The sequence below is a fragment of the Seriola lalandi genome, unplaced genomic scaffold, assembly GCF_002814215.2.
Source record: "Seriola lalandi dorsalis isolate HSWRI2012SDOR001 ecotype SW California unplaced genomic scaffold, Sedor1 jcf7180002054408, whole genome shotgun sequence".
Taxonomy (NCBI): domain Eukaryota; kingdom Metazoa; phylum Chordata; class Actinopteri; order Carangiformes; family Carangidae; genus Seriola; species Seriola lalandi.
Window position 1 is genome coordinate 816,150 of NW_019524961.1, and position 23,135 is coordinate 839,284.

General features: G+C 44.8%; 2 protein-coding genes across 5 annotated transcripts in view; both read left to right on the plus strand.

The window, feature by feature from the left end:
- Positions 1-434: 434 nt before the first annotated feature.
- On the plus strand, positions 435-6,598 carry rnf115b (ring finger protein 115b). 2 transcript variants are annotated; one of them, XM_023409929.2, is made up of 9 exons: positions 438-783; positions 2,144-2,202; positions 2,466-2,523; positions 2,613-2,824; positions 4,343-4,411; positions 4,514-4,592; positions 4,847-4,940; positions 5,997-6,112; positions 6,352-6,598. In XM_023409929.2, the coding sequence occupies exons 1-9, from the start codon at positions 706-708 to the stop codon at positions 6,472-6,474; spliced, it is 888 nt and encodes a 295-aa protein (XP_023265697.1). In that variant the 5' UTR covers positions 438-705; the 3' UTR covers positions 6,475-6,598. The 2 variants fall into 2 exon arrangements, with proteins under 2 accessions (XP_023265698.1, XP_023265697.1); XM_023409930.2 differs by lacking the exon at positions 4,343-4,411 and having other exon boundaries at positions 435-783.
- Positions 6,599-8,611: 2,013 nt separating this feature from the next.
- Positions 8,612-23,135, plus strand: part of ash1l (ash1 (absent, small, or homeotic)-like (Drosophila)) — a 29,619-nt gene continuing 15,095 nt past the window's right edge. For 2 of the 3 annotated variants that reach the window (XM_023409903.2, XM_087175022.1), the window contains exons 1-8: positions 8,612-8,771; positions 9,790-9,884; positions 12,789-13,593; positions 14,391-18,831; positions 21,225-21,894; positions 22,063-22,236; positions 22,374-22,468; positions 22,941-23,014. In XM_023409903.2, the coding sequence (XP_023265671.1) occupies positions 12,985-13,593; positions 14,391-18,831; positions 21,225-21,894; positions 22,063-22,236; positions 22,374-22,468; positions 22,941-23,014 (6,063 nt within the window). In that variant the 5' untranslated portion in view covers positions 8,612-8,771; positions 9,790-9,884; positions 12,789-12,984. Of the gene's footprint in view, positions 8,867-9,789; positions 9,885-12,788; positions 13,594-14,390; positions 18,832-21,224; positions 21,895-22,062; positions 22,237-22,373; positions 22,469-22,940; positions 23,015-23,135 lie in introns of all 3 variants that reach the window. The other variant, XM_023409902.2, reaches the window with a different exon arrangement.

A 23,135-nucleotide genomic window follows, 5' to 3' on the forward strand; every position in this document is an offset into this window, starting at 1 on the left:
TGTTCATCAGCAGATGGAGTCGCCGAGTTGTCATGGAAACGGTTTGCAATGTCACGAATTATGTGAACTTATATGTATTTTGATAGTGCATTTATGTTCTAATAGGCTCAAACCTTTCAATTTAAGGAAATTCAACACATTATTTGCACACACAGTTTGTTTACACTGTTATTACGTGACATTGTATACAGCCGTTAACTGGAAGTGCGTTGCTAGGAAACAGCTCGGGTCGAGTTTCTGCGCTGTAAAAGCTAAGCTAAGTTTACTGACCCAATCCAGGCACAGGGTCAATAAATTGAATAGAGGATCCCCCTTAGACTTTTTTTTAATACTCTGGCGACACCCAACATACTTCAAGGAAACTGCAGCCCTGATGTCATCCTGACAACTTGTTGCTTCTTTTTGCCACTTGATATTTGCAGCACTGACCTAGTAAGTCTGATCATGAAGCAACGGGTAAATATTTTTGTTTAAAAAATAGTCTATCACGGAACCAATCTAAAAGTATTGCCTTTTTAATTGCCTTTTATTTATAAACATGTAACTGTAATGAATGTATTGCCTGCTTCTTAAATGATAATAATGTGCCATCTGCTGCCGGTTTCCTGACACGTCCTGGGCACCAAACCCTCCTGGGCTGCTCTGATCCCTCGGACAACCGTCTGAGACTTTTATGGGCTGACACACCGACGTCAGACCGTGAAGATGGCGGAGGCTGCGGAGGAACCACAACACCGGTTTTTCTGTCACTGCTGTAAAAGTGAAACAGACCCTAAACTCCCGGTGAGTCACTTTTGGAGAGTGTTTTTATTCCACACGTGCTGGCCTGGGAATCATCACCGCGCCTATCGATGGAGGGATTACGATGATTAGTGGCTCTTTCTCTTTTAAACGTGCAAAGATAGATAATTTACTATTTGCTCTAAATTGATATTTACTAGGATCACTGAAAGACACACATGTCAGCCTGGTGGTGTTTTCTTTTTATGTGCGCACAGCATGCACCAAGATCTTACATTAGAGACAGAGAGAGAGAGAGAGAGAGAGGGAGAAAAATCTGGCGATTCACGTTGCCATATTTAGAAGCACCAGTGTTGGCGACTTTGTGTCCAGTTGTCTACTGTCAGCCGCGTGTGAGAGAAGTAAGAGGGGCTGGTTGGGTGTCAACACATGCACCAGCAGCTCGTAACAGGGCTTCAGACACTGTCACATGCCCTCAGAGCCGCAAATAGTTGCATTTATCGACTTGGAGCCCGGTTTGTTTTGTCCGCTCTCTTTGTCACAGTAAAGATCAATTTCAGGACGTGACTGTTTGACCTTTATTTATTTTGCTGGAGGTGCGGGAGGCAGCGCTCCGTGGCCTCAGCTGGAGCGCACTTGTTGCGCAGATAACACTGATATTGTTATGATAGACCGTATAGCACACATGTCAAGAGAGAGACAGAGGATTAATGTGCACCACGTAGATGAAAATATGTGGAGATTTTTGCTCTCACACTTTTGACCACTTTTTTTTTTTTAGATAATATGTTTGGCATTTGCCTTTACTTTGTTAGCTGACAGGAAACATCAGTGATGGACAGTACTCCACTATATTTATCTGAAAGCTTAAGTTACTTTGCAGATTCTTCAGGAGATCCTTTGCCCCACTGCCATCAGGGTATATAACACAATCTATCTATCTAGCTATCTATGAGCCTCAGGGCAATGTCCCTTAGTTCCAATAAGGTAAACAGAAATGCCACAGCCAAATGCAAGGATAGTTAAGGCAATAGTGTGCTTCCTGTTTTTTTTGCCAATCCCTATGTCAACGTGACAGTTACCAAGTGGTTAAGATGCAAACCATATACAGTAACTGCCATTTGTTTGGTTTGATTCTTGCTGGGTACCTTCTTTGCATGCCCGACCCCGCCCCCCCGAACTGGAACACCGGCTGTCAGCCAGGCCGTATCACCCACTGCTCTTGTGGCTGAATGAATGCAGAGCTCGACAGCCAGGTCCCAAATTCTTGTCCAAAGCCTTGCTACAAGAATGGAGGTGGTTACAGCAGCAGATTAACAGCCATAGTTTTAGAATGAGATGAGAAGCTTGAGTGTCCACATACCTTTGGCAATGTAGTGTGTATATATTTTTTGTCTTGAAGGATTTCGTCTGCCCCAGATGTGACTCTGGCTTCATTGAGGAGGTTGCAGAAGACTCCAGGTACAGCTCAGTTTGGGCGTTTATATTGACTGTTCTTTTTACTGTAAGTTGAGAAATTTACCTCTCTGGTTTAGACAAATGTTTTAAAGCCTGTACCTGAGGATTAAAATGCACGATGATGATCACTGAAAAGGCAAGTCTGAAAAGTAAAAGTTTTGAAAATACAAGCTTTATATTTGACAGGTATCAATGTCAGGCCAGTAAAAGCAGTGTTTTTCATTTCACTCCACTGATATAAAACTGATTTTTACTTTGCTCTCCAGTCTATTGCAGAACAGCACATCAGCAGCGAGTGAGGACTCAAACTCGTTGTTCTCAGAAGTATGTCCTTACGAATGGCATTTTAATAACAACACTCCTCTTTCTCTAAGGATTTGTTTGACACATTGCTTCTCTGGTCTCTCTCCAAGTTATGGCAGCTGCTGTTTATGGAACGCTCTGCTCTGCTGTCGCATCCACCCTCCTCAGAGTCCCACTCAGACGACAGCGAGCAGGTATCTGCAGGTCAGAGCCTGTCTCCTCCGGTGTCATCGGGTTCTGTTGAGGCCGGGGAACCAGAATCATCTTCCCCGCCTGAACAAGAGTGGTCATCCAGGCCTGAACAAAGGCCTGCTGTGGAAGGGTGTGTGGACATGGTACACAGAAACATCAACAATGTGTGCTGAACGCATACAAATCCTTCAGTATGCCAGTCTTTTAGATATTTCTCTTCATTCATCTACACATATACATACATAAACATCTGTATTTCTGCACAGAAATCCATTTATAATTTTGCTGTGAACAGAAACAACTAAATTATTTTCATAGTACCTATAGGCTTATTCGTTTCTACAAGGTTGAAACCCCTTTTTAAGATGTATACACATCATTACATGGGAGTGGTTTGCTTCAACAGGTGATTAACGCTTGAGATTACAGACTGCAAATTAATGTATTTGTAAAATACATGCTGGATATCAATCAAAAATCTTACTGGTACCTACCTACACTGGGAAAAATATGTAAGTAAAAGGGAAGAGGACAAGAGGATAAGGAATAACTTAGATTCTCTTTAAGTACCTAATTTTTTATTTATGAGTTGTAGTAATATTATCACTGGATGATAAGATGAAAATTGAATAAATGATAAAAAATTAAAATGAAGGAGATTTACATAAGCTGAAAATACTTTGGGTGACATTGTTAATATGCTTAAAATAGGGAGTTTATTATTAATATAATGTATATTGTTGTTGTTGGACGGGGAACAAAACACCAGAATAAGAAAGAAGGATGGATCTTTATAGCTAAAACTATAAAATAGTGACATTAATGTTTTTAAAATGATGATAAAATACCGAGGAGCAGTCACGTAGTTTTGAGGTCCAGTGTTTAGTCCATGTGATCACCAGAGCGGATGTGTCATATCATCAGATCATAAATGATTAAGGGGCCAAAAACTTTCTCTCATGATTAAACTTTATTGAGTTTATTTGACAACATTCAGTATAAAGACTAGTGCGGCATGCTATTCAGGACTCACAAATGATATTACTCTTGCATGTCTCATAAAAAGTGATTCCAGCTGAAGCAATGGGTGTAACCTTTTAGCAACAGTACACTATCACATCACAACACAACACAGTACTGAAAATATAAGTGAAAGTTTATTACTTTTATGACTGTGTAGTCTGGGGTACAGGGGCTTCAGCTGTATTACAAATGCAAAGATGACCAATGGGGCTCAGTGTACTGTATGTAAAGAAAAAGTCGAATATTTTTTACTTGAAGAGATTTTCACCCTGTTATTTGAGTAATTTCATTACCTAATAATTATATGGTTTTGTAGTTGTTGCATTATATTCATGAAAGACCTCTGTAATCATTTGACATAAACCCTAAAGGTGCAGTCATAAAAACCTTCTTCAGTTGCTACATACATGCTCACTAACACTAACAACTAACACTAACTAATATGCCGTGTGTCTGTTGTCGTTTTGACTAAAGAGATCAGTTGCATGCATCAGTTGATTTACCAGCTCCAAATAAACTCATAGAGTCAAGGCATGAGTTGAAACTGTTAAATACACCATGAAGTCTGTGTTATGAAAGCACACTAAGGCAGACATGTCTGCTGTCTGTTTTTGCCCTTTTCAAGGATCGTGCAGCAATTCTTGGCCGGCCTGTTTGCCAACAGTGGAAACCCTGGTGTTGCACCAGCTGCATTGTAAACACTTTTTAATTCACATCATTTACTTTTGTTTTCATGTAACTTTGTGTGACACCCGCCCTCTCTCTCTCTCCCGCTGTCTTTGTGTTTGTCCCTCAGATCCAGCATGCTACAGTTGTACTCAAACCCAGGAGACTATGCATGGGGTCAGGGAGGTCTGGATGCTGTTATCACAGAGGTCAGTGATGTCTGAGTGGTGCTTCTGAAGAACTGTGGCCACATTATAAGCTGTGATGTGGTTTTCTTCCATCTTCTCATACATACCCTGACACCCACATCTTTCTTTATCTACACCCCCCAAATCTGATATAATAAAGTTATCAGCTGTTTAGTTTTCATGCTTTTATCCATTAGAATCTTTTTCTCTGTTGTCTCTCTGTCCTTCTCCACCTATACATCCACACTATTTATTTTTTTCACCCACTGACCTAGTTGTTGGGACAGTTGGAGAGCTCAGGTCCACCCCCTGCAGAAAAGGACATGATCTCATCCCTGCCAACAGTTTTCATCTCTCAGGAACAGACAGGTGGGAATCCCAGCATGCCATACTGTGCACTGAATCACATGATCAGTCCAATACAGCTGATATTAGGAGACTGGTTAGAAAAACTTTTATATTGAAACGTTGCTCCTTTACAGTAAGGTATATGTTCCGTCCTTCTCCTATCTTTCCTTTCCTTTCCTTTCCTTTCCTTTCCTTTCCTTTCCTTTCCTTTCCTTTCCTTTCCTTTCCTTTCCTTCGCTCTTATCTCTGCTTCATTCTTCCCATTTTCCTTCATTCTTATATCATTCCTCAATCTATCTTTCCAATCCCACTCTTATCTTTCTTTCCTATCTTTCCTTCCCTCCTCTCATCTTTCCTTTCATTCTTCTATCTTTCCTAGATCTTCTTCCCTCCTTTGATCATTCATTCCCTGTAGTGATATTTCCCTCCCTCCGTTGGCATCTTACTGCTCTCTTCCTCCTTCTATCTTCCCTCCTCCTTCTATCTTCCCTCCTCCTCTCACCTTCCCTTTCATTCACCTATCTTTCCTTCCTATCTATCCCTTCCTCTTCCTATCTTGCATTTCCTCCTCCTGTAATTTATTTTCCCCATCTTTCCTTCAATCCTCTTATCCTTCTTTCCCCCCTCCCATATTCCCATGAACACTGTAGTTATGAGTATGTCATTCATAGATGTTTTCTGGCCTGGCCTAAGAAATAGCAGCTTACACATTACATGAAGTTGTTGCTCCTGATTAATAAAATGCTGCTAAAAGACAAAGCAAGCTAAGTTGGCCAAGTATATAAGAAAGCTACCACTCACAGTCTTGTGACCCCATATAGTTTTATTCCTACATTAGAATGACTTTTTATTGTAAAAAAAAAACAGACAAACATGATTTATCATTTATAAAATCTGAAGTAAACGCATTGCTGCTAAATCTTTATTCAGACATGAATAAACTGGGGCAACAAGAAATGACGACATTACAAAAGCATCACTGTGTTACACAGCAGTGGCTTATGGACCTGCCTTGCACATTTGTGGTGTAATGAATCTTACTTTCTGTTTCTGTTTTTTCTTATTTTTCTCTCCCAGACAGCAGACTGGAGTGTCCAGTTTGTAGGGAGGAGTATTCATTAGGGGAATCCGTCAGGAAACTACCCTGCCTCCATTACTTCCACAGTCATTGTATAGTGCCTTGGCTTGAGCTGGTAAGGACGAGAGGTGGCTGTGGTCAGTTGGTTGAGGGGGTTTGAAGGTCTGTTGGATTTGTCATCAAGGTTTTTACAGTGTGTCTCACATTCTGACTCAAGGGCTGTGAAGACAACACGGAAACCTTTTTTGTTACTCAATGATGTACTAATGCTCTCTCAGGTTGCCCCCTACCCTAAATGCAGTTGCGTCGCTGACTTTTTGCCTACAGATGAATACGTTTTCTCTCCTGTCACAGCATGATACCTGCCCAGTGTGCCGCAAAAGCCTTGACGGTGTTGACAACAGCCTCTCGCCCACATCAGAGCCCCCAGAAGACCGCTCCATCAGGACAGAGCAACAAGAGAGGCAGGCGATCTGAAAAACGGGGCAAACAGCTCTACCTCCTCTACTGTTTTCAAGAGACACGCTGCTCACCTCAAACTTTTCCCTCCACACCGACTGCTTTAATAAAATACATGACTAGATCATGGTCAAAAGCTGCAGCTTGAACTCTCGCTTGATTCATGCGTCTCTGCTAAGGACCCTTATATTTTCTCCACCAACACCTTCACCAGTTTTGAGATACACTGTACACAAAAGGACGCAGCAATCTGCTGACAAGATGTGGAGGCGATGTGCCCTTCTCGCTACTCTGCTCTCCTAGGTTGTTTTCTGAATGACTGACTTCGATCTCATGAACTAATCACCACTGAGCTGCCAGTGGTAGTCAAACTGATGGGAATTCACAGAGTTATGAAGTAACATTTTGCATTAATGCTCTTGGTAAGACAGTTTCTTAATTCAGTATTTTGTTGACCTTTTTCCACCCAATCAGATTCAGCATTTAGCTCCTCCATACATAAATCTGTTATTAAAGCCTAACCCTGTGACCCTCACCCTCTGCACCTTCCATCATCTCCCTAATCATAAACGATTCAGAAGCAGATGCTGTATATTCATAGCCATATTGCAGACTTTTTATTTGTCTACCAACCAATCTGTTTAATAGACAGTTGGCAGTTATTTTTTCACTGATCTGAGTGCATATTTCAGTCTTTTATGTGTGCCTTTTGCATTTTGTGGTCAGGTCTTTTGTAGCTGCTTAATAGATGACAATAGTTTACCTCCTTAGGATAGAAAGGTTAACTTGGATATGGCAGCATATGTAGAACAGGGTAGATAGAATATAGCCTAATCCTAATAAGGGATAGATAGATAGATAGATAGATAGATAGATAGATAGATAGATAGATACTTTATTTATCCCCTAGGGGAAATTCATGCGTCCAATAGCTCATTAATAATAATAATAATAGTTAATAATAAATAATAAACAATAATAATTTGATTAGTCCACTTCCTTTGGTTGATGTTAGGTGTTATATAGCCTGATGGCAGTGGGGCAAAGGATCTCCTGAAAAATCTGCGAAGTAACTTTGGCTGTCAGATAAATATAGTGGAGTACTATCCACCACTGATGTTTCCTGAAGGAAACTGAGGCATCTAGTAGCTGATTCAGTACAGACAATATAAACCAGTGAAAACCAAACAAATAAAGTAATAAAAACTAAGGCACTAAGAAAGCAGTAATAACTAATAACATATAAATTACTAAATAATAATAATATGAGTAACTTTGAAGCTGATCATTTTTTTTTATTACTGTCAATTAGTTTATTGAACTTTTTTCATTTTTTTTGTTTGTAGATAGACAGAAAATACAGAGAATTGCCAATTAGCATTTTCTAAAGCCCAAATTGACATCCTTTGTCCGAAAAACCCAAAGATATTTTACTAATTGAGGGAATTTTATTGCGAAAAGACTTTGGGGTACAACTTGATCCGTGTCTGACTGCAAGAGCTTTATATTGTACTTGGACAAACTTTGGAATATGTCCTGCACAAAACAAGGACCGAAGATTTTGTCCCCTATCACTTCCACTGAAAGACCATTAGGAAAAGATCTCTCCAGGACAAGTATGAAAAGGAGGAATGAGTCCAGCCAGCAAAAACTGTTGCAATGTTCACATGTGCAACTGACAAGTGTTTTTAGACAGATTTAAAAAAATAAATGAACATATCCTTTAATGTTAATGACTTGCTTGATTTGAGGGGCTAATCGTTTCAGCTCTAACACAACAGAAGAACAACATCCTTATGGAGCAGAATGATTTATTTATAGGCTAAAGCGCTCCCGTTGCCTTCTCCTGCCCGTACTGTTTATATACTGTAACGTTATGTTGACAGTCTCTGTAGCCGGACACCGCCAGTTTGACAGTTGACTGTTGCATACCAGCAAAACACACCCTCAACCAACCCGACACAGCCTTCAACGGCTACCGAAAATAATGTAATAATGAAACACAGACATTTTTGTCAACGACTACGGACCGCAGGAACCGCGTACGACCGACATTTGCTCCCCCCCCTCCTCAGTCTCCTCTCCTCCTCTCTCCTCTCCTCTCCCCTCCGCCCTCCTCGGTCCGTCCTCCTCCCTCCCCTCCCTCTCTGGGACCGAGAATGCCCGTGTTGTACTGACACAGTAGCGATACGGGCTGAGCAGACATGGAGGCCCGACTAACGAGAGAGGCCCGTGCTGACACATCCAGGCCCAGCTAACGGCGTGTCTGAGTGGATTTCGGAGCATCTCTGGAGATATTACGGATACCAGTTGCTGTAAGGAAAAAGGATTATAGCACCGAGGAAGAAGAAATAGAGGGAGATCCATTTCGGGTCTCTGTTGATTCAACGCAGCCGCCATTTTGTTGACAGTTAGTGTTTTTTTTAATAACCTACACGGCGCTGCATCTGTTATTTTATAACACTGGAATATAATTCGCCACATTTTTGTGTCTGTATTTCAGTCGATTTAATTGTGCGTTTGTCTTTGAGTCAGCGTTGGGAGATTTTTCTGGTTTAGCTGACTTGCTAGTGCATCGTTAGCCGTCGTAGCTGAGATGTAGTAACACGAGTGCCTACGAGAATGTGACGGAGATGTAAGATTATGTGCATCACTTGTCAAGGGTTGTGTCATATTCACTCGGTTTACACAAATTGTATGAACGCTGTAGGCGTTTACTACTCATTTGCAGCCTACACACAGTACCTGTTAAAGCTGTGCACGGCCGAATTTGCCTAAATCGTCCTCAAACAGGCTGCTGATAGATGGCTAGTTAGCCGCTGCCAGTGCCATTGATACAAAATGTAGCACGGGCTATTATTGGACGGATGGTAGCTACTAGCTTGTTACAAAATAAACACAAACCTCTCACAATACATGGGTTATATTAAGCGCAAAGAGGCCACGCCATGCCAATTACTTCCCTACCTTATTTGTTATTATTTTGAATATTATGAAAATACATTTTTGGGGTGGGATGATTTTCATGCTGGCACTCAGCTTACACCATCGCAACTTTGTGTTTTGGAGGGTTTTGAACGTGGTCAAGAGCTGTGCATTGATTTGTGATTGAGATTTGTGGCTGCGGTCAATATAATTACCTCGTTATAACCTATTTGCCACATCTGAAAACAGCACAAACATTTGTTATGCAATTGTAGCTTGGATACAAGAGACACAAATACAAATTTCAGTGTTCTTGAGCTCATACTACATGCCATAGATTTTTATCTTAAAAACAACAATGATTGAGCCCATTGTGACATTTTTCATGTTTTGGTTTTGGCAATGCAGCACTTGGAAGATAAAATATGTGGCCACCACGTTGATACACACGAAGGGAGGACACTGCCAAATAATGTGAACACCGTTTCTGGACAATTACAGAGGTGAGTGAATATAATATGATACATTTTGATACTTATTGTCGGTGCTGATATAACAGTGTAGATTCACCGAATCAGACTACTTACTACTGGTGTTTTGTTCGTCTCCTCAGCAGATTTGAATGGTTTAATGTTGACGCACGAGTAGATGTTTGCAAAATTGTTTCTCGGCTGCATGCAGTGTCAACCTAATGGCTGTCAAGAGCCGTGTCTCCGAGGCTGGATTTCCTCTCAGTAACTATGAGTATGACTGAACAGTAGTGAATTGGCTGAGTTAATATGAGTACTTGCAGTGAAAATTAAGGGCGATACGTTCGCAGGCTTATGAGTTATTCCCTTGAGGGGCAGTGTTGACTGTACAGGAAACCGAAAGCAGATAACGTTATTTGGGTTGCTCAGCCCTCCGCTGGTCAACCACGTTTTTTGCATAGCATGTGGGAAAGTGTGATTAAGTTAAATTCTACGCACAAATTTTGTGCACCGTATTTTTAGCCGGTTTATAACACCGACTGAGGATGTTTGCATGGAGCTCGTCTGACTGACACCTGTCATTCCGGACCGCTTTATTGAAGCCTATGCTCCAGCTCGTTTATCTTCGAGGTTTAAACATTATAGCCGCCTTTTTCTTTTAAACGCATAGTCTGTTACAATTATGTTTAACTACTTCCGCTGTTAGGCGATACAAACTAATGGTTGTAGTAAAGGAATTTGGCTGCTTTCCCCCGAGCATGGCTCTGTATTAATACCAATGGCGTAAAAGCCCTGGAAATGACACCGAGCTCTGAGGGCAGACGCCAGCCCTCATGTGAATGATGTGGGGGTGGGTGGGTTGGATACTATTGCTATGGCCAAAGGGAAATCAGCAGTTATGAACAACGTGTGCAAAAGTGAGGAGGGAGTGAAAGGAGGGAGGGAGTAAGGGGGGGAAAGAAATGGGAGGGGGCGCGGGAAGTTGTTTACTACGTTCCTGCCTGGCTGCCATTCTTCAGGTTCTTTGCCTGATATTGATTATTGATTATTTGTTTTAATTTATGATGTTTGTTCTTGTTTTATATGCACTTCTTTTTACTTAACTCCCGGTATTTGTTCTGAAAGTAAAAGCAAACAACAGACAGGCATGACTAATATATGTCTTCAAAACCAGAGGTGGTGTTGTTCTCTTGTTTTGCAGTATGACTGTAGAAGAAGGAATGACTATAGTATCGTCTTAACTGCTTTGTAAATAAAAAAAGTACCTTGATGCTAAATGTGAAAATGACATGTTTTGGTGTTAAGGCTTATCAGTAACACATTAGAAATGGCTTCAGCCTTGTATCGGATCATTTACAGGAGAACAAGTGCCAGTAAATGACCTGACTTGGCCTGTTAGAGGTGAGAGGAATGTTTTGACTCTCCGGGAGGCTTTTCTCCACACTTGTGTCGGTAGCCTCTCACAGAGTTTGGTACTACAGTGGCTTTATTTTTGGCATTGCTGCTGTCAGGCAGCGGAAGCAGCTAGTATCACTGCAAGCGCTTAGTATAAAAGAATGAGGGGAGCATTTGTCGCTGTGCGCAAGAAGGATACAGGGAACAGAGTTCAGGGCTGGCGGTGGTTTAAATGTGTTTTTGATTAAAGTAGGAACACAGTGACAATGTTTAGTTTGTGTGCTGGTACTACTGCTTTCCAAGTTTGCGAAACAGGAGGAAGAGGATGGAAAAGCTTAAAGAAAACGGTGAAAGAAACCAGAGATTGATGGAGTGTTAAAGAAAAGAGGGAGGTGTGATTTGAGAGTGGTATGTGTAGTGAGGGGGAGTGCAGTTTTGAGGCGAAATGGAGTGAGTAATTGAAGTAAACACAGAAAGAGGGCGTGGGGGAAGTACAGGCCAGACTCCAAAAAATTTGGCTGCATTTGCTGTGTGGTTCAACAAAAAAAAAATCTCTACTACTGTTTTCCACAGTCACAACCCAAAACAAACATGGTCTAAGACTCTGTGTAGGGTCGATTACTTTTTATTTTATTTTGCTGTGATGCTTTACTGATGACGACGTGTATGACTTTCTTGAGGCTCCATTAAGTGGTTCCTTTAGTGCTCTCCACTAATGTAGGGCGCAGAGAAACCGCCGGCACATTGACGCTCTATCACTCACTCTCATTTGCTCCTGGCGAAGGCTGGGAAAGGCGGCTGTATCCTCTGTCTAGTCCCAGAGGGCCCAATGTGCTGAGGTCACAGTTCTGAGTTGCCTCCAAATGACTTCACCCAGAGAAAGCACCTGCTTGGGGGCGAATCCACATTAAATCACTCAGTGGCCACGGGGAGCTGTAGACAACTTCATTGAATTGGGCTGTCCTCTAAGGAGCACAATTAAGAAACATGCTGCTCTGTGCTGCTGCTGCGCTAGCGTAGCGTAAGAGCAGTATACCACTATCATGGGCACGTTTTCACTGCAGCTAATGAGGGAATTTAAGGGATTGCTCATTTGGTATCTTATCTTGTCACACCTCAGGGGATGTGGCAGCACTGTGGGATTAACGATTGACTTTGGATGTTGTGGGCTTCGTAGTTCTCAGGTTGACAACGTAGAGTCCTTGAGCCTAAGGTTACATTTCTCAGGTAGAAAATCCTTGGCTGTGTAAATAGGTCACAGATTGTTGTAATCTGTGAGGACGGATACACCATAAAAAGTCACCCAGACAGGATGAAGGACAACCTCTAACCAAACAGATGATAAAAACTGTTGCCCTCCATCTGCTTTGCGCCATCACCCGTTATAAGACTTTTTATACTTCTCATTTGTAGGGCACTGTTTAAAACTTTAAGTGTCTCATTGATGTTCTGTGTTGCAGTGACTAATGTGGAATTCTTTTTTGTCTGCCCCCTCCTCCCTCTCCTTCTCTCTCCTTGCTTTACCTGTCTTTACTCCTACAGTTGAAGGACGGAGAAAGAGGGCTGGACAGCCGAGGAAGGGACAGAAGCCACCTCAAAACAAGGAGAGCTTCACCCTCGCCGTTATCCCCCTCCCCCTTTTCCCCCTTCACCCCAATCCCATCCCCCTGACAAAAAAACCTACCTGGTATCCACATCTTCACCTCCCTAGTAAACTTACACACCCCCGAAGGTTTTGATGGATCAGAAAATTCAGGGGGGAACTGCAACTCCTCCCCCCCTTCTCTCAGGTGCCCCCACAGGGGAGCGAGAGAAGGAGGGAGGAGGTGGAAAGAAAGAAGATGAGGAGGAAAAGAAGAGAGACAGGGAGAAGGAGGGAGCTGTCACTGTCTCAGCTGGTACCGGAGGGGCGAGTGCAGGTGGTCCAGGAGGTGCCAGCGGTGACCAGTCCCATTTCTCCATCAAAGAGAGCAGCCTGTCAGAGGGCAATGTCAAACTTAAGATTGGCCTTCAAGCAAAACGCATGAAGAAGCCACCTAAGATCCTGGAGAATTATGTGTGCCGACCAGCCTTCAGGGCTACTGTGAGGCATACAGGGCGAGGAGGAGGCAGTGCTCGTGGAAACCGTGCGGGGGCTACAGGTGATGGGCCAGGTGGTCAGAGCCAGAGTCCTTCACATGGCAGGGAAAAAGAGAGGGAGAAGAGTCCGAGTGTCAACAGACCAGCCCCATCATCTTCATCAACCCCCTCTGCTAAAGCTCCTACACCACCTCCTCCTGCTCCCCCTCCTGCCAGCACTACCGGCCTGTCACCCTCCCAAGTAAATGGGAGCGCTCCAGCAAAAAGGGTGAGGAGTTTGAACAAACTCAATTTATGTTCTTTGATTCAGCAATGGATTCACACTTTGACAAAAGTGAACATTCAGTTTCAACAGTCAGCATGTTCACAAGTGCATTCTATTTATTTTGTGTGCAGACTTCTGTTTATTTACCTTACTTCCTCAAAATGTTAATGAGTTGGTCATTGGTAAGGCAGTGGTCCACAACAAGGTTACCCTAGTAATCAGCGTGTTATTGCACAGATAAAGAGCAGAACATAAATTGTTCTTTAGTATTCTTTGTGTTCTCTGTTGGCCTGTCTCTATTCATCACTCACCGCCCCCTCCGGTCTCCCTCCGTCTGTGTCGTCTATCCTCTGTCTCTGCCTGGCCACGTCCTCTCCACCCCCTCCCCTGCATGACCCCTCTCTCTAGCTCTCTCTCTCTGTCCCCAATCTGACCCTGATAAGTGTTATTGAGTTGAGTGTAACTTCCCCCCCTGGGCATGCCCAGGAAGCAGCCCTGACAGAAAAACTTACCAATGAACTGAAATTTGTAAAGGAGTAAAGAAACCTATTGTTGATTTATAGTTTGTAATTGTAGCTTTGGGTGTCTGTGTCCAGATGTGGTTGGTTCAGCACCATTAGCACCATTAGCAACTCCATTCGATATCAGCATAGGACTTTAGCATGTTACTTAAAAAAGTGTTTAGAGAAAAAAAACATAGTTGCATCCATTTAATTAAAACATTTGGCAATCTTTAGTGTAATACACCTATTTTCATTTTCATTAATTTCTTGCCATCTTGTTGTGTTTTTTTTTTCCAGGGTCCACCAAAGTTGGATTGCAAGTCTGATACAAAGCCAGATATGAAAGCAACCACCACCACATCTGAGAGACCCCTTAACCTTCACCGCCCTCCACCAGACAGTAAAACACATCCCTCCGTGAAGAAAACACAGACTCCACAACTCAACCCCCGGACATCCTCACCTTCTCCACCACTATCTGCATCAAAAGAACCCAGCTATGAAGGTGTTAAACCACCTCAATACACCTACAGCACTGAAAGTCAGAGAGACAAGGACAAGGGTGTCCAAAACTGGGGAGCACCCACAGTCACTGAGAAATTAGCTCAACTCATAGCAACATGCCCACCATCAAAGACCCCAAAGCCAGTGAAACCCACAAAGATTGACCCAGCTCCTCCTCTCCCAAGCTCAGGCTTTATGGCCCCCACAGCCAAGCAGCGAGACAGGGCTTTGGCCAATAGGAACACATACTCAAGAATGGTCCACCTTTCTCCACCACCTCCTGTATCAAGGCCACCTGGTCGGCCCTATGGTTCTAGGAACAAAGACAGTGTTATGGAAAATTCACCCAGCCTAGCACCACTGAGGAAGGAGGACATGGATGGGAGTGGGAAAGCAAGTAGCAGCGGTAACAGCATCAGCAACAGCATGAGCATGAGCAGCAGCAACAGCAGTAGTCGCAGCAGCAGCCCAGCACTGACCTATGGCAATAACCGCCTGTCAGCCATGTCAAAGGACAGCAACAACGACAACAACAACAGTAGCATTTCTAAGCCACAGTCACGTTCTGCTCACTGCCAACCTCACACCACATCTTTGCCATCTTGTCCCATTTCATCCTCTTCCACCACATCAGTTGAGCAGCGGACAGTGAGTGCAGTGAGTCACCTGGGTTCCCCTGCTCCCTCACAAGGACACCATGCACGTGAGAGTCCTGCCCTGGCAGAGGAAAGCAGTGCAAGTGAGAGAGAGCAGGACAGGGACAGCCCCAGAGACTTAACCAAGTGCCCTCCCACAACAGGAACAGGAAAGCCAGAAGGGAAAGACAAGGGGGTCAACAATCAGTCACTGCGAGTTGAGAGGGGGAAGAGCTCTAGTCCAAGTAAGCGCAGTCCCAACCGGGATAGTAGCCGACCTGGTCGGACTATCAGCCCCCCGGAGTCCGTTAGACAAAGGGCATCTTCTCCACCAGAGCCAGATGGTGATGAAAGCCCACAGACACCTCTTAGAGATGATTCTCCTGATTCATCAATTGACTCTCCCGCAGAGCAGGACTGCAAACCCTTTAAAAAACGACGGGGAAGAAAACCCCGTTGGACCCGTATTATGAACAAGCCGCAGAGTCAAAGAACAGGCCAGGACAGTCCCTTCGACCAGAGCAAAACCACCATGCCTTTATCTTCAAGCTTGGAAACGCCAATGCCACCGGTTAAAAGACCAGTGGGCAGGCCTCCCAACCCAAATAAGGTCAAACCAAATCCTGTGCCACAAAGTTCAGTGTCACAGCTCTTCCCACCCCAGCCTAAGAAGAGGGGGAGGCCAAAGTCCAAAATGCCAAGGCTTGACGCCCTGGCCCATGGGCACCCACCTAACAAACTGGCCCCCTCCAAGGTCTTTTCATCTTTACTCAAGTCCAAAGAAGAGCAGGACCCCCCTGTTCTTCACCCAGAGGTGGACCTGAACCCCCCTAAACCTATGCCAAGAAAACGTGGACGTCCCAAGCGCCTTCCCCCTACCTTACCCCAGGAGGGTCAGCCTCCCACATTGGCTCCAGAGGCAGGAGACATGGGAGACAAACGGTTCCGCAGCAAAGGAAACGGGCAGCTTATCATGAAGACTATAATAGGCAAGATCAATAAAATGAAAAGTGTGAAACGAAAGCGTATTCTCAGTCAAATCCTGTTAGGCCCAAGACCAGAGGAGACCCCTAAAGGCACGACCAGTGGGGTGGTTGGCTCTGTAGAAGCTGCTACCCAATCATTGTCCTCCCTGGCTGCTTCTTTTGGGGGAAAACTAGGGCCGCAAATTAATGTCAGTAAAAAGGGCACAATATATATGGGTAAGAGGAGAGGCCGTAAACCAAAAGCAGTGGCTAATTCCACAGCTACAACGCCACCACCAGAACCTTTCCTATCCCCAAACACCACTTCTCCTCTCCATCACCATCAATCACAGTCCCAGCAACAGCACCAGCTCTCCGGTCCAGAGGTCTTTCCCTCCCCCTCCCTCTCACAGTCTAGTGGAGGCCACAGTCCCATCAGCGATGCCAGCTTCGTTGAACCAGGCTCAGTGCACTTTGCAGGTCATGCTCACTATTCTAACTCCCATCATAGCCACAGCACATTCTCCTTCCCTCCCCCGACCTTTTCGGCTCCTAATCCTCGCAACCCAGGGCTGGGTTCCACGTCATTATCTATGGCCACAGCAGCTTCCCAGAAAAAGTCATCTTGCCGTGGTTACCATCATCACCACCACCATTACAGGCAGCACTACCATTATCATAAGCTTTCCCCTCCTAGGCCACTTCATCCCACCTCCCCTGCCCCCCTCAGTGAGCTAAAGGAAGCCACTCCATCACCAGTCAGTGAGTCACACAGTGAGGAGACAGTGCCCAGTGACAGCGGTATAGGAACAGACAATAACAGCACATCTGACCGTGGTGAGAAAGCTGGAGGGGCAGGTGGTTTGGGTGCAATTGGGATGCCACCCGGGATGGGCAGTGGATTATTAATGCCAGGGGTCATCAGTTCAGCTATGGGTCCGGGGGTGGGCCTTAATTCCAGAGGCAGGCGGCGACACTCCACTTTGCTTATGGAACATCCCTCACCCTCTCCGTCACCCCATGGGGCAAGGTCATCACCAGATCCCCGGAGACCTCACCCAGCAGCCCCTGCCTCCTCCTTAATGGGACACAAGGAGAAACATAAGCACAAGTGTAAACGCCGCAGCCATGGTTGCCCTGGCTACGACAAGCTTAAGAGACAGAAAAGGAAACGCAAGAAGAAGTACCTGCAGCTGCGCTCCCGCAGGCATGACCCAGACTTTCTTGCTGAACTGGATGAGATTGTCGTGAGACTGAGTGAAATACGGATAGCACACCGTACCACAGGGCACCGGCTCGGCAGTGGAATAGGCATAGCAGCAGGAACAAGCAGAGTGCCAGGGGTGGGGAACAGGGCCAGTGGTGGCATAGGAGGCACAGGTGGCCCTCCTCCACATCATTATGTCCACAGGGACCTCCTGCCTACAATCTTCAGGGTTAACTTTGGCAGCTTCTACTCTCATCCTGCATACTCCTGTGACCCATTGCACTATGTTCGTAAACCAGACATGAAGAAGAAACGGGGACGGCCTCCCAAACTGAGGGAGTCCATGTCTGAGGTTCCCTTTGTACCAGGGCTTGGATTCCCACTCTCCAGTGGAGGCTTCTACCACCCCTCCTACAGCGTTCCTTACTCCTCTGGGCCCCTGGGGTTGGGCTATTACAGAGGCTATCCTACAGCTAGCGCTCTGTATCCCCACCCACACCACCAGTCACCCCACACAGCCCCAGCCCACCACTCTCACCACTCACCTTCTTTCCCCCCTCCTCCCCCCACATCTTATATGCATCATCACCACCCCTCACATCTCCTGCTGAACCCCTCCAAATTTCACAAGAAAAAACATAAGCTGCTTAGGCAGGAATTCCTGGGAGGAGGAAGGTCCCCTGTCCTGTACCCACCCATGTCCTCTGAGCTTTCCTTCAACTGGCACCACAAACACAAACACAGACACAAACACAGAGAGCGCTGTGCTGAGGAGGACAGGGAGGAAGCAGGAAGAAGTGGATCAGGGAGCCGGGCTAACGCAGGGATTTCTGAGAGTGGAACATCAGGGAAAGGAGAGCGAGTTGGCAGTTTAGGAATGGCAGAGTCTCTACAACGATGCCGCTTTGGACGAGACACCTCCAGTGCCAGTGCCAGCAAGCAAGCTGCTGCCACCTCTGCCAACTCCCCTTCTTCCTCCTCATCCTCATCTGCAGAAAGGTACAAGCGCAAAGACAGCTCGATGTCTTGTCTAGGGCCCTCCAGACTTGCACTGGGTAGTAGCTCAAAAGGCCACCACCCTGTAGAGTCCTGGTTCAGGATGGGTAGCTCTGAAGCAGACTACTCTAAGCTTTTACGGAGTCATGTGGCTCCTGGCCAGGGTCCCTTCTCAGATGGACGGGCTGAAGATCCAGCAGGCTGCTCAGACAGTGAGGATGAGGAGCCTCTCACCCCCACGGAGGATGTAGAGCCTGGAGCCCATGATTCTCCAAACCTTACAAATTTGTTTGCCTCTGCTCTAACCCGCACTACGCTGAAGGGGGGAAGGAGCAGGAAGACTGAGGTAGTCCCAGAGAGCTCCAGTTTTTCCCGCATGGACCGGCCGATGAGGAAAGACCGCTCAACATCATCAGAGAGGAGAGAGTTGGGTAAGTCCAATTTGGTTGAGTTAAATTGTAAAGTGATCTGTATGAATAAGCTGCCTACAGTGAGCATCCACTGCTAAACTGTTAGTTTATATACAACAGCATCTGCAGAGATCATTTAAAATAAAGAAAAAACGGTATAGTAACCAGTAACAATAGCAGCAGCTTTTATTTGTTCTAGGACATTCTTTCACTGCATTAAATCCCGAATCATTCATGTAGCTCGTTTTTTTTTTTTTTTTTTTTTTTGAGTTTTGATGAGCACAGAAATATTTTGACCGAAATTAAATTTGACATTGTGAAAGGTTGTTGGAGTGCACCAAATTCATTTTCCAAAAATAGTTCAGATGCATAAGAATCCTGTGGCAGAATATGATTGGTTGATGTCTGATTAGCTTTATGGCTTGGCATGGCTGTGGTGAGACTGGCTCCGGGTGAAATCAGTTAGATCCAGCACTGTCTTCAGGACTGTGTGTTTTGGCAATAACTAGTTCATATGTTGCCATACGACACAGCAAGCTGGCTCTCAAATCTTGCTTTATATATGCTCAGTGAAGACTTTGTAGTATTGAGAAATTGTCTAGTGGTTACTACTGGAGCCATCTATACCTCAGATGTGGCTGGATCAAACAACACTGGAAAATGATCAGTTCTGTCTCTGTAGCCCTCTCAGTTGTCCCTCATCTGAACAAAGAACATACTAAGTGGAACAGGCTACTTACTTTATTGAAAAAAGACCCTTTGAAATACACAGTGACATCCCCTCTGCATACACTGTCTGACATTTGGTAGCTCTTACTAGTGGTTACGGTCTTGGGGAAAAAAAAGCATGTGTAAACTGGCTTCACTGTGAGTGTGGAGGCCACAGTTGGCCACAGTTGATGTAGCATTTCTACAAGAGCTCATCTTACTGTAGGGGTGGAGTGTTTTGTTAACATGCTATATTTAGTAGACATTTCCCTCAAAAGCCCACAATGTGAGGCCTAGTCCTACCCCAGCACCTGGGCAGAGCTTATGCCGCTGATGCAAGACGCTGTGCCTCAGCAGTGAACTTGCTCCACCATTGTGACTCTGAATGTCTCCTGATTAAGACTGATAGGTTTGTGTGTCTGTTTGTGTGAGCAGTGGTAGGTTTTGTATGTGACTATTACCTGTGTTTATGTGCATGGCTGTAAGTGAGATGGGAAGCTGTAAGAGGCAGAATGGTGCAGTTCAAACCAAGACAGGGTAATCCTGGATTAGAGCTCAGGACTCGGGGTCAGTGAGCGGTCGCAGACTGCATCATGAAGGTAGAGGAGGCCAAAGGTGGGGACTGGGCTGGCACACAAGACAAGTGTGGAAGGATGCAGGCAGATAGGTGCACTCTGACAGAGTGAAGAGGATGGGCAGAGAGTGATGTGGGAAAAAAAGGTCTGTGAGGGAAGTCAAGAATAAGATGATAAATAGAAGGTTTAAATAGTTAATTTCCAAGTCCACAAAAGAAAATACAAAGCAGGTTTCCGTCAGCGACTGTTACATAAGCCATGATCAACCTGCATGTCCAAACACTGCTCATGTTTCACACCATGCATGTTGACATATGACAAGCTGCACATTGGAAATGGACCAGGGGTCAGGAAGTAGTTAAAACAGTTGTGCACTGTCACGAGGTAGTTAATCAGTCCTCCCACCATGACCCTGTCTCACTCTGTAACTTGGATAACATGTGGGCTCCCTGATTTCATTGTGGCTAGTCTTTGTGGGTAGCTGGACATGGGGCAACCCTTTTTCACTGAGTATGGATTTATGGCTGACAGATAATATTGGTATTTCTGTATACCCGTAATAAAACTAGTATAGTATAGATGTAGTAATCTAAATATACTTTTCCACCTTAACTCAGTGCTCAGAAATGGGTGCAAAATTTAGTACACTTCTGATTTTTTAGCCTCTCCATTAAAATTAAACATTTGCATGGAAAATTTCTTAATTAGCGGCAAGAAGAGTTAAAGAATGGTTTAGGAATAAAATTTCTTTCTTTGTCAACTGAAAGAGGGGCAGTTGGAGTATGAAGATGTTAAAGGAAAATGAATGGAAAATAAATTGACTCATATAAGTTTGAAGGTGTGGAGGAATAGGTGGTCAACATTCTCACAAGACAAGAGTCAGTATGAGATGTGATGTACATGTAGGAATATAGAGGGACAGGCAAGGAGAGGAACGAGGGAGAGGTTGAGAAAGTATGGATGACACAACACAGGAGGGAAAAAAGACAAGAAGAGAAGAAGATCAAGAAGAGAGAGACACAGAGAAGCTGAGTCTTGTAATGTCAAAGGATAGGAAACTTACAACTACTAAGAATGTGTGCTGTATGCTTTTATTCATATGCAGCATTAATTTGTTGTGTCTTTGTCCAGGGTCATCGAGTATTCAAACAAGAGTTGTTGCCCTCCCAACCCCTGAAGGGCCCGAAGGATCCCTGCACCACCGACAACAACACCATCACCAACCTTCTCTATTTCACTCCCACGGCTCTGCCTCCTCCTCCTGCCTCTCTCCCTCTCAGGACTGTTGCCTGGATGCCTCCCTGCCCCACCACTCCCATCGGGCACAGCCATCCAAACACAGCCTGCACCACGTCAACAAAATCCTACGGGCCAAGAAGCTGCAGAGACAGGCTCGTACAGGAAACAATGTGGTGAAGAAGAGGGGCCCCGGACGTCCCAGGAAACACCCGTTGCCTTCCCCACCGCCATCCCCACCACCCCCTGTTGTTGAGTTGAATCAGGCTCGGCACAGGGACAGAGGGGGAGAACGGCCAGCAGGGGTCAGGGGGTGGGAGGGGGATACTGTGACAGATGCTATTGAGTCGGTAGTCCAGGGACAGCGTAGAAAAGGCCAGAAGAGGAAGCACTGGGAACGAGAGGGGGATGAGGAAGAAGAAGAGGAAGAAGAGGACGGGGAGGTAGAAGAGCCTGAGGAGCGACTGCCAGACAGGGAGGAGAACCTGGGCAACCTGGTGGCAAGGTCCAGAACTGGGACAGGAAGAAGCTGGCTTACTCAGGAGGAGCTCCAGCACTTTCGTGGGTAAGCAAATTTTCACCACACTGTTAACCTTTATACCCAAGAGTCTCAGCTGTGGGACACAGACAATGATTCACAGTGAGTATTAATGTTAGGATTCAGTGCTGTATATATAGGAACATTTATTAAGTCCAGTCGTCACTAGAAACCAAGTCATGGTTCTAATTTTAGCTCAATGGAAAGCAAGCCAGATGGCCACTGCTCCCCGGAACGCCCAGGCACCGTCTCCAGGGAACAAGCTCCACCCATGCCCATAACAAGCCAACGGGAGAAGAGAGCAGCAAGACCTCCAAAGAAGAAGTTCCAGAAGGCGGGGCTTTACTCTGACGTGTACAAGACTGAAGAGTGAGTCCCAAAGAAACAAAATACCTGAAAACCACTCTTCTTGTCTTTTGTTGTATAGATACAAGCACGCCATGTACAGTTTGTGTGGGCAGCTTAAAATCTCTCTTTACATTTTACTGTTTCTCCACCCCCTGCAGTCCCCGGAGTCAGCTTCTGCAGCTAAAGAAAGAGAAGCTAGAATACATACCTGGGGAACACGAGTATGGTTTGTTTCCAGCTCCTATACATGTTGGTGAGTCTCATATTGGATCACTCTTTACACTGCACAGGATTTGAGCATGTAATTACTACCAGACTGATTGACCAGTCAAACTCATCTTTCTTTTTGCAGACATAATGTATAAAGTTTGACTTCTCAGTTAGTTGAATAAACTTTTCATTTTCAACAGTTCATTCTTCTTCTTATAAGCCAGAAAAAACTTTTGTTCCAGTTCCACAGGGTTTCTGGGGTTACGCATCAAAATTATCAACATAACTCAGTAAACTTGTCGCTAGGAACAAAGAACGTTTTTTTTGTTACCAAAGGCCTGTATTTTCAGCCATGATAACATGACAGAACTTTCATTAAGCGGTTGAACTACTCATTTACATAAAGTATGTGAATATAACTGTGATATATGTATGCGGTCAAAAATTACTTCCTTCTTCTTTTATGTTTCAATTTTATTTTCTGTGTTAGAATTTCCCCTGCTTTGTTTTTTCAGGGAAGTACCTGAGACAGAAGCGTATTGATTTCCAGTTGCCTTACGACATCTTATGGCTGTGGAAACACGATCAGGTGATCAATCACATCTAGCACCAATTGTTTTTAGGGGTTTTCCATGCTCAGAGTGAAAGGCTGATGGCTAGTCTTAAAAGTTACAGCCTCAGTAGTGGCCCACCCACGTAAACATTTTTCT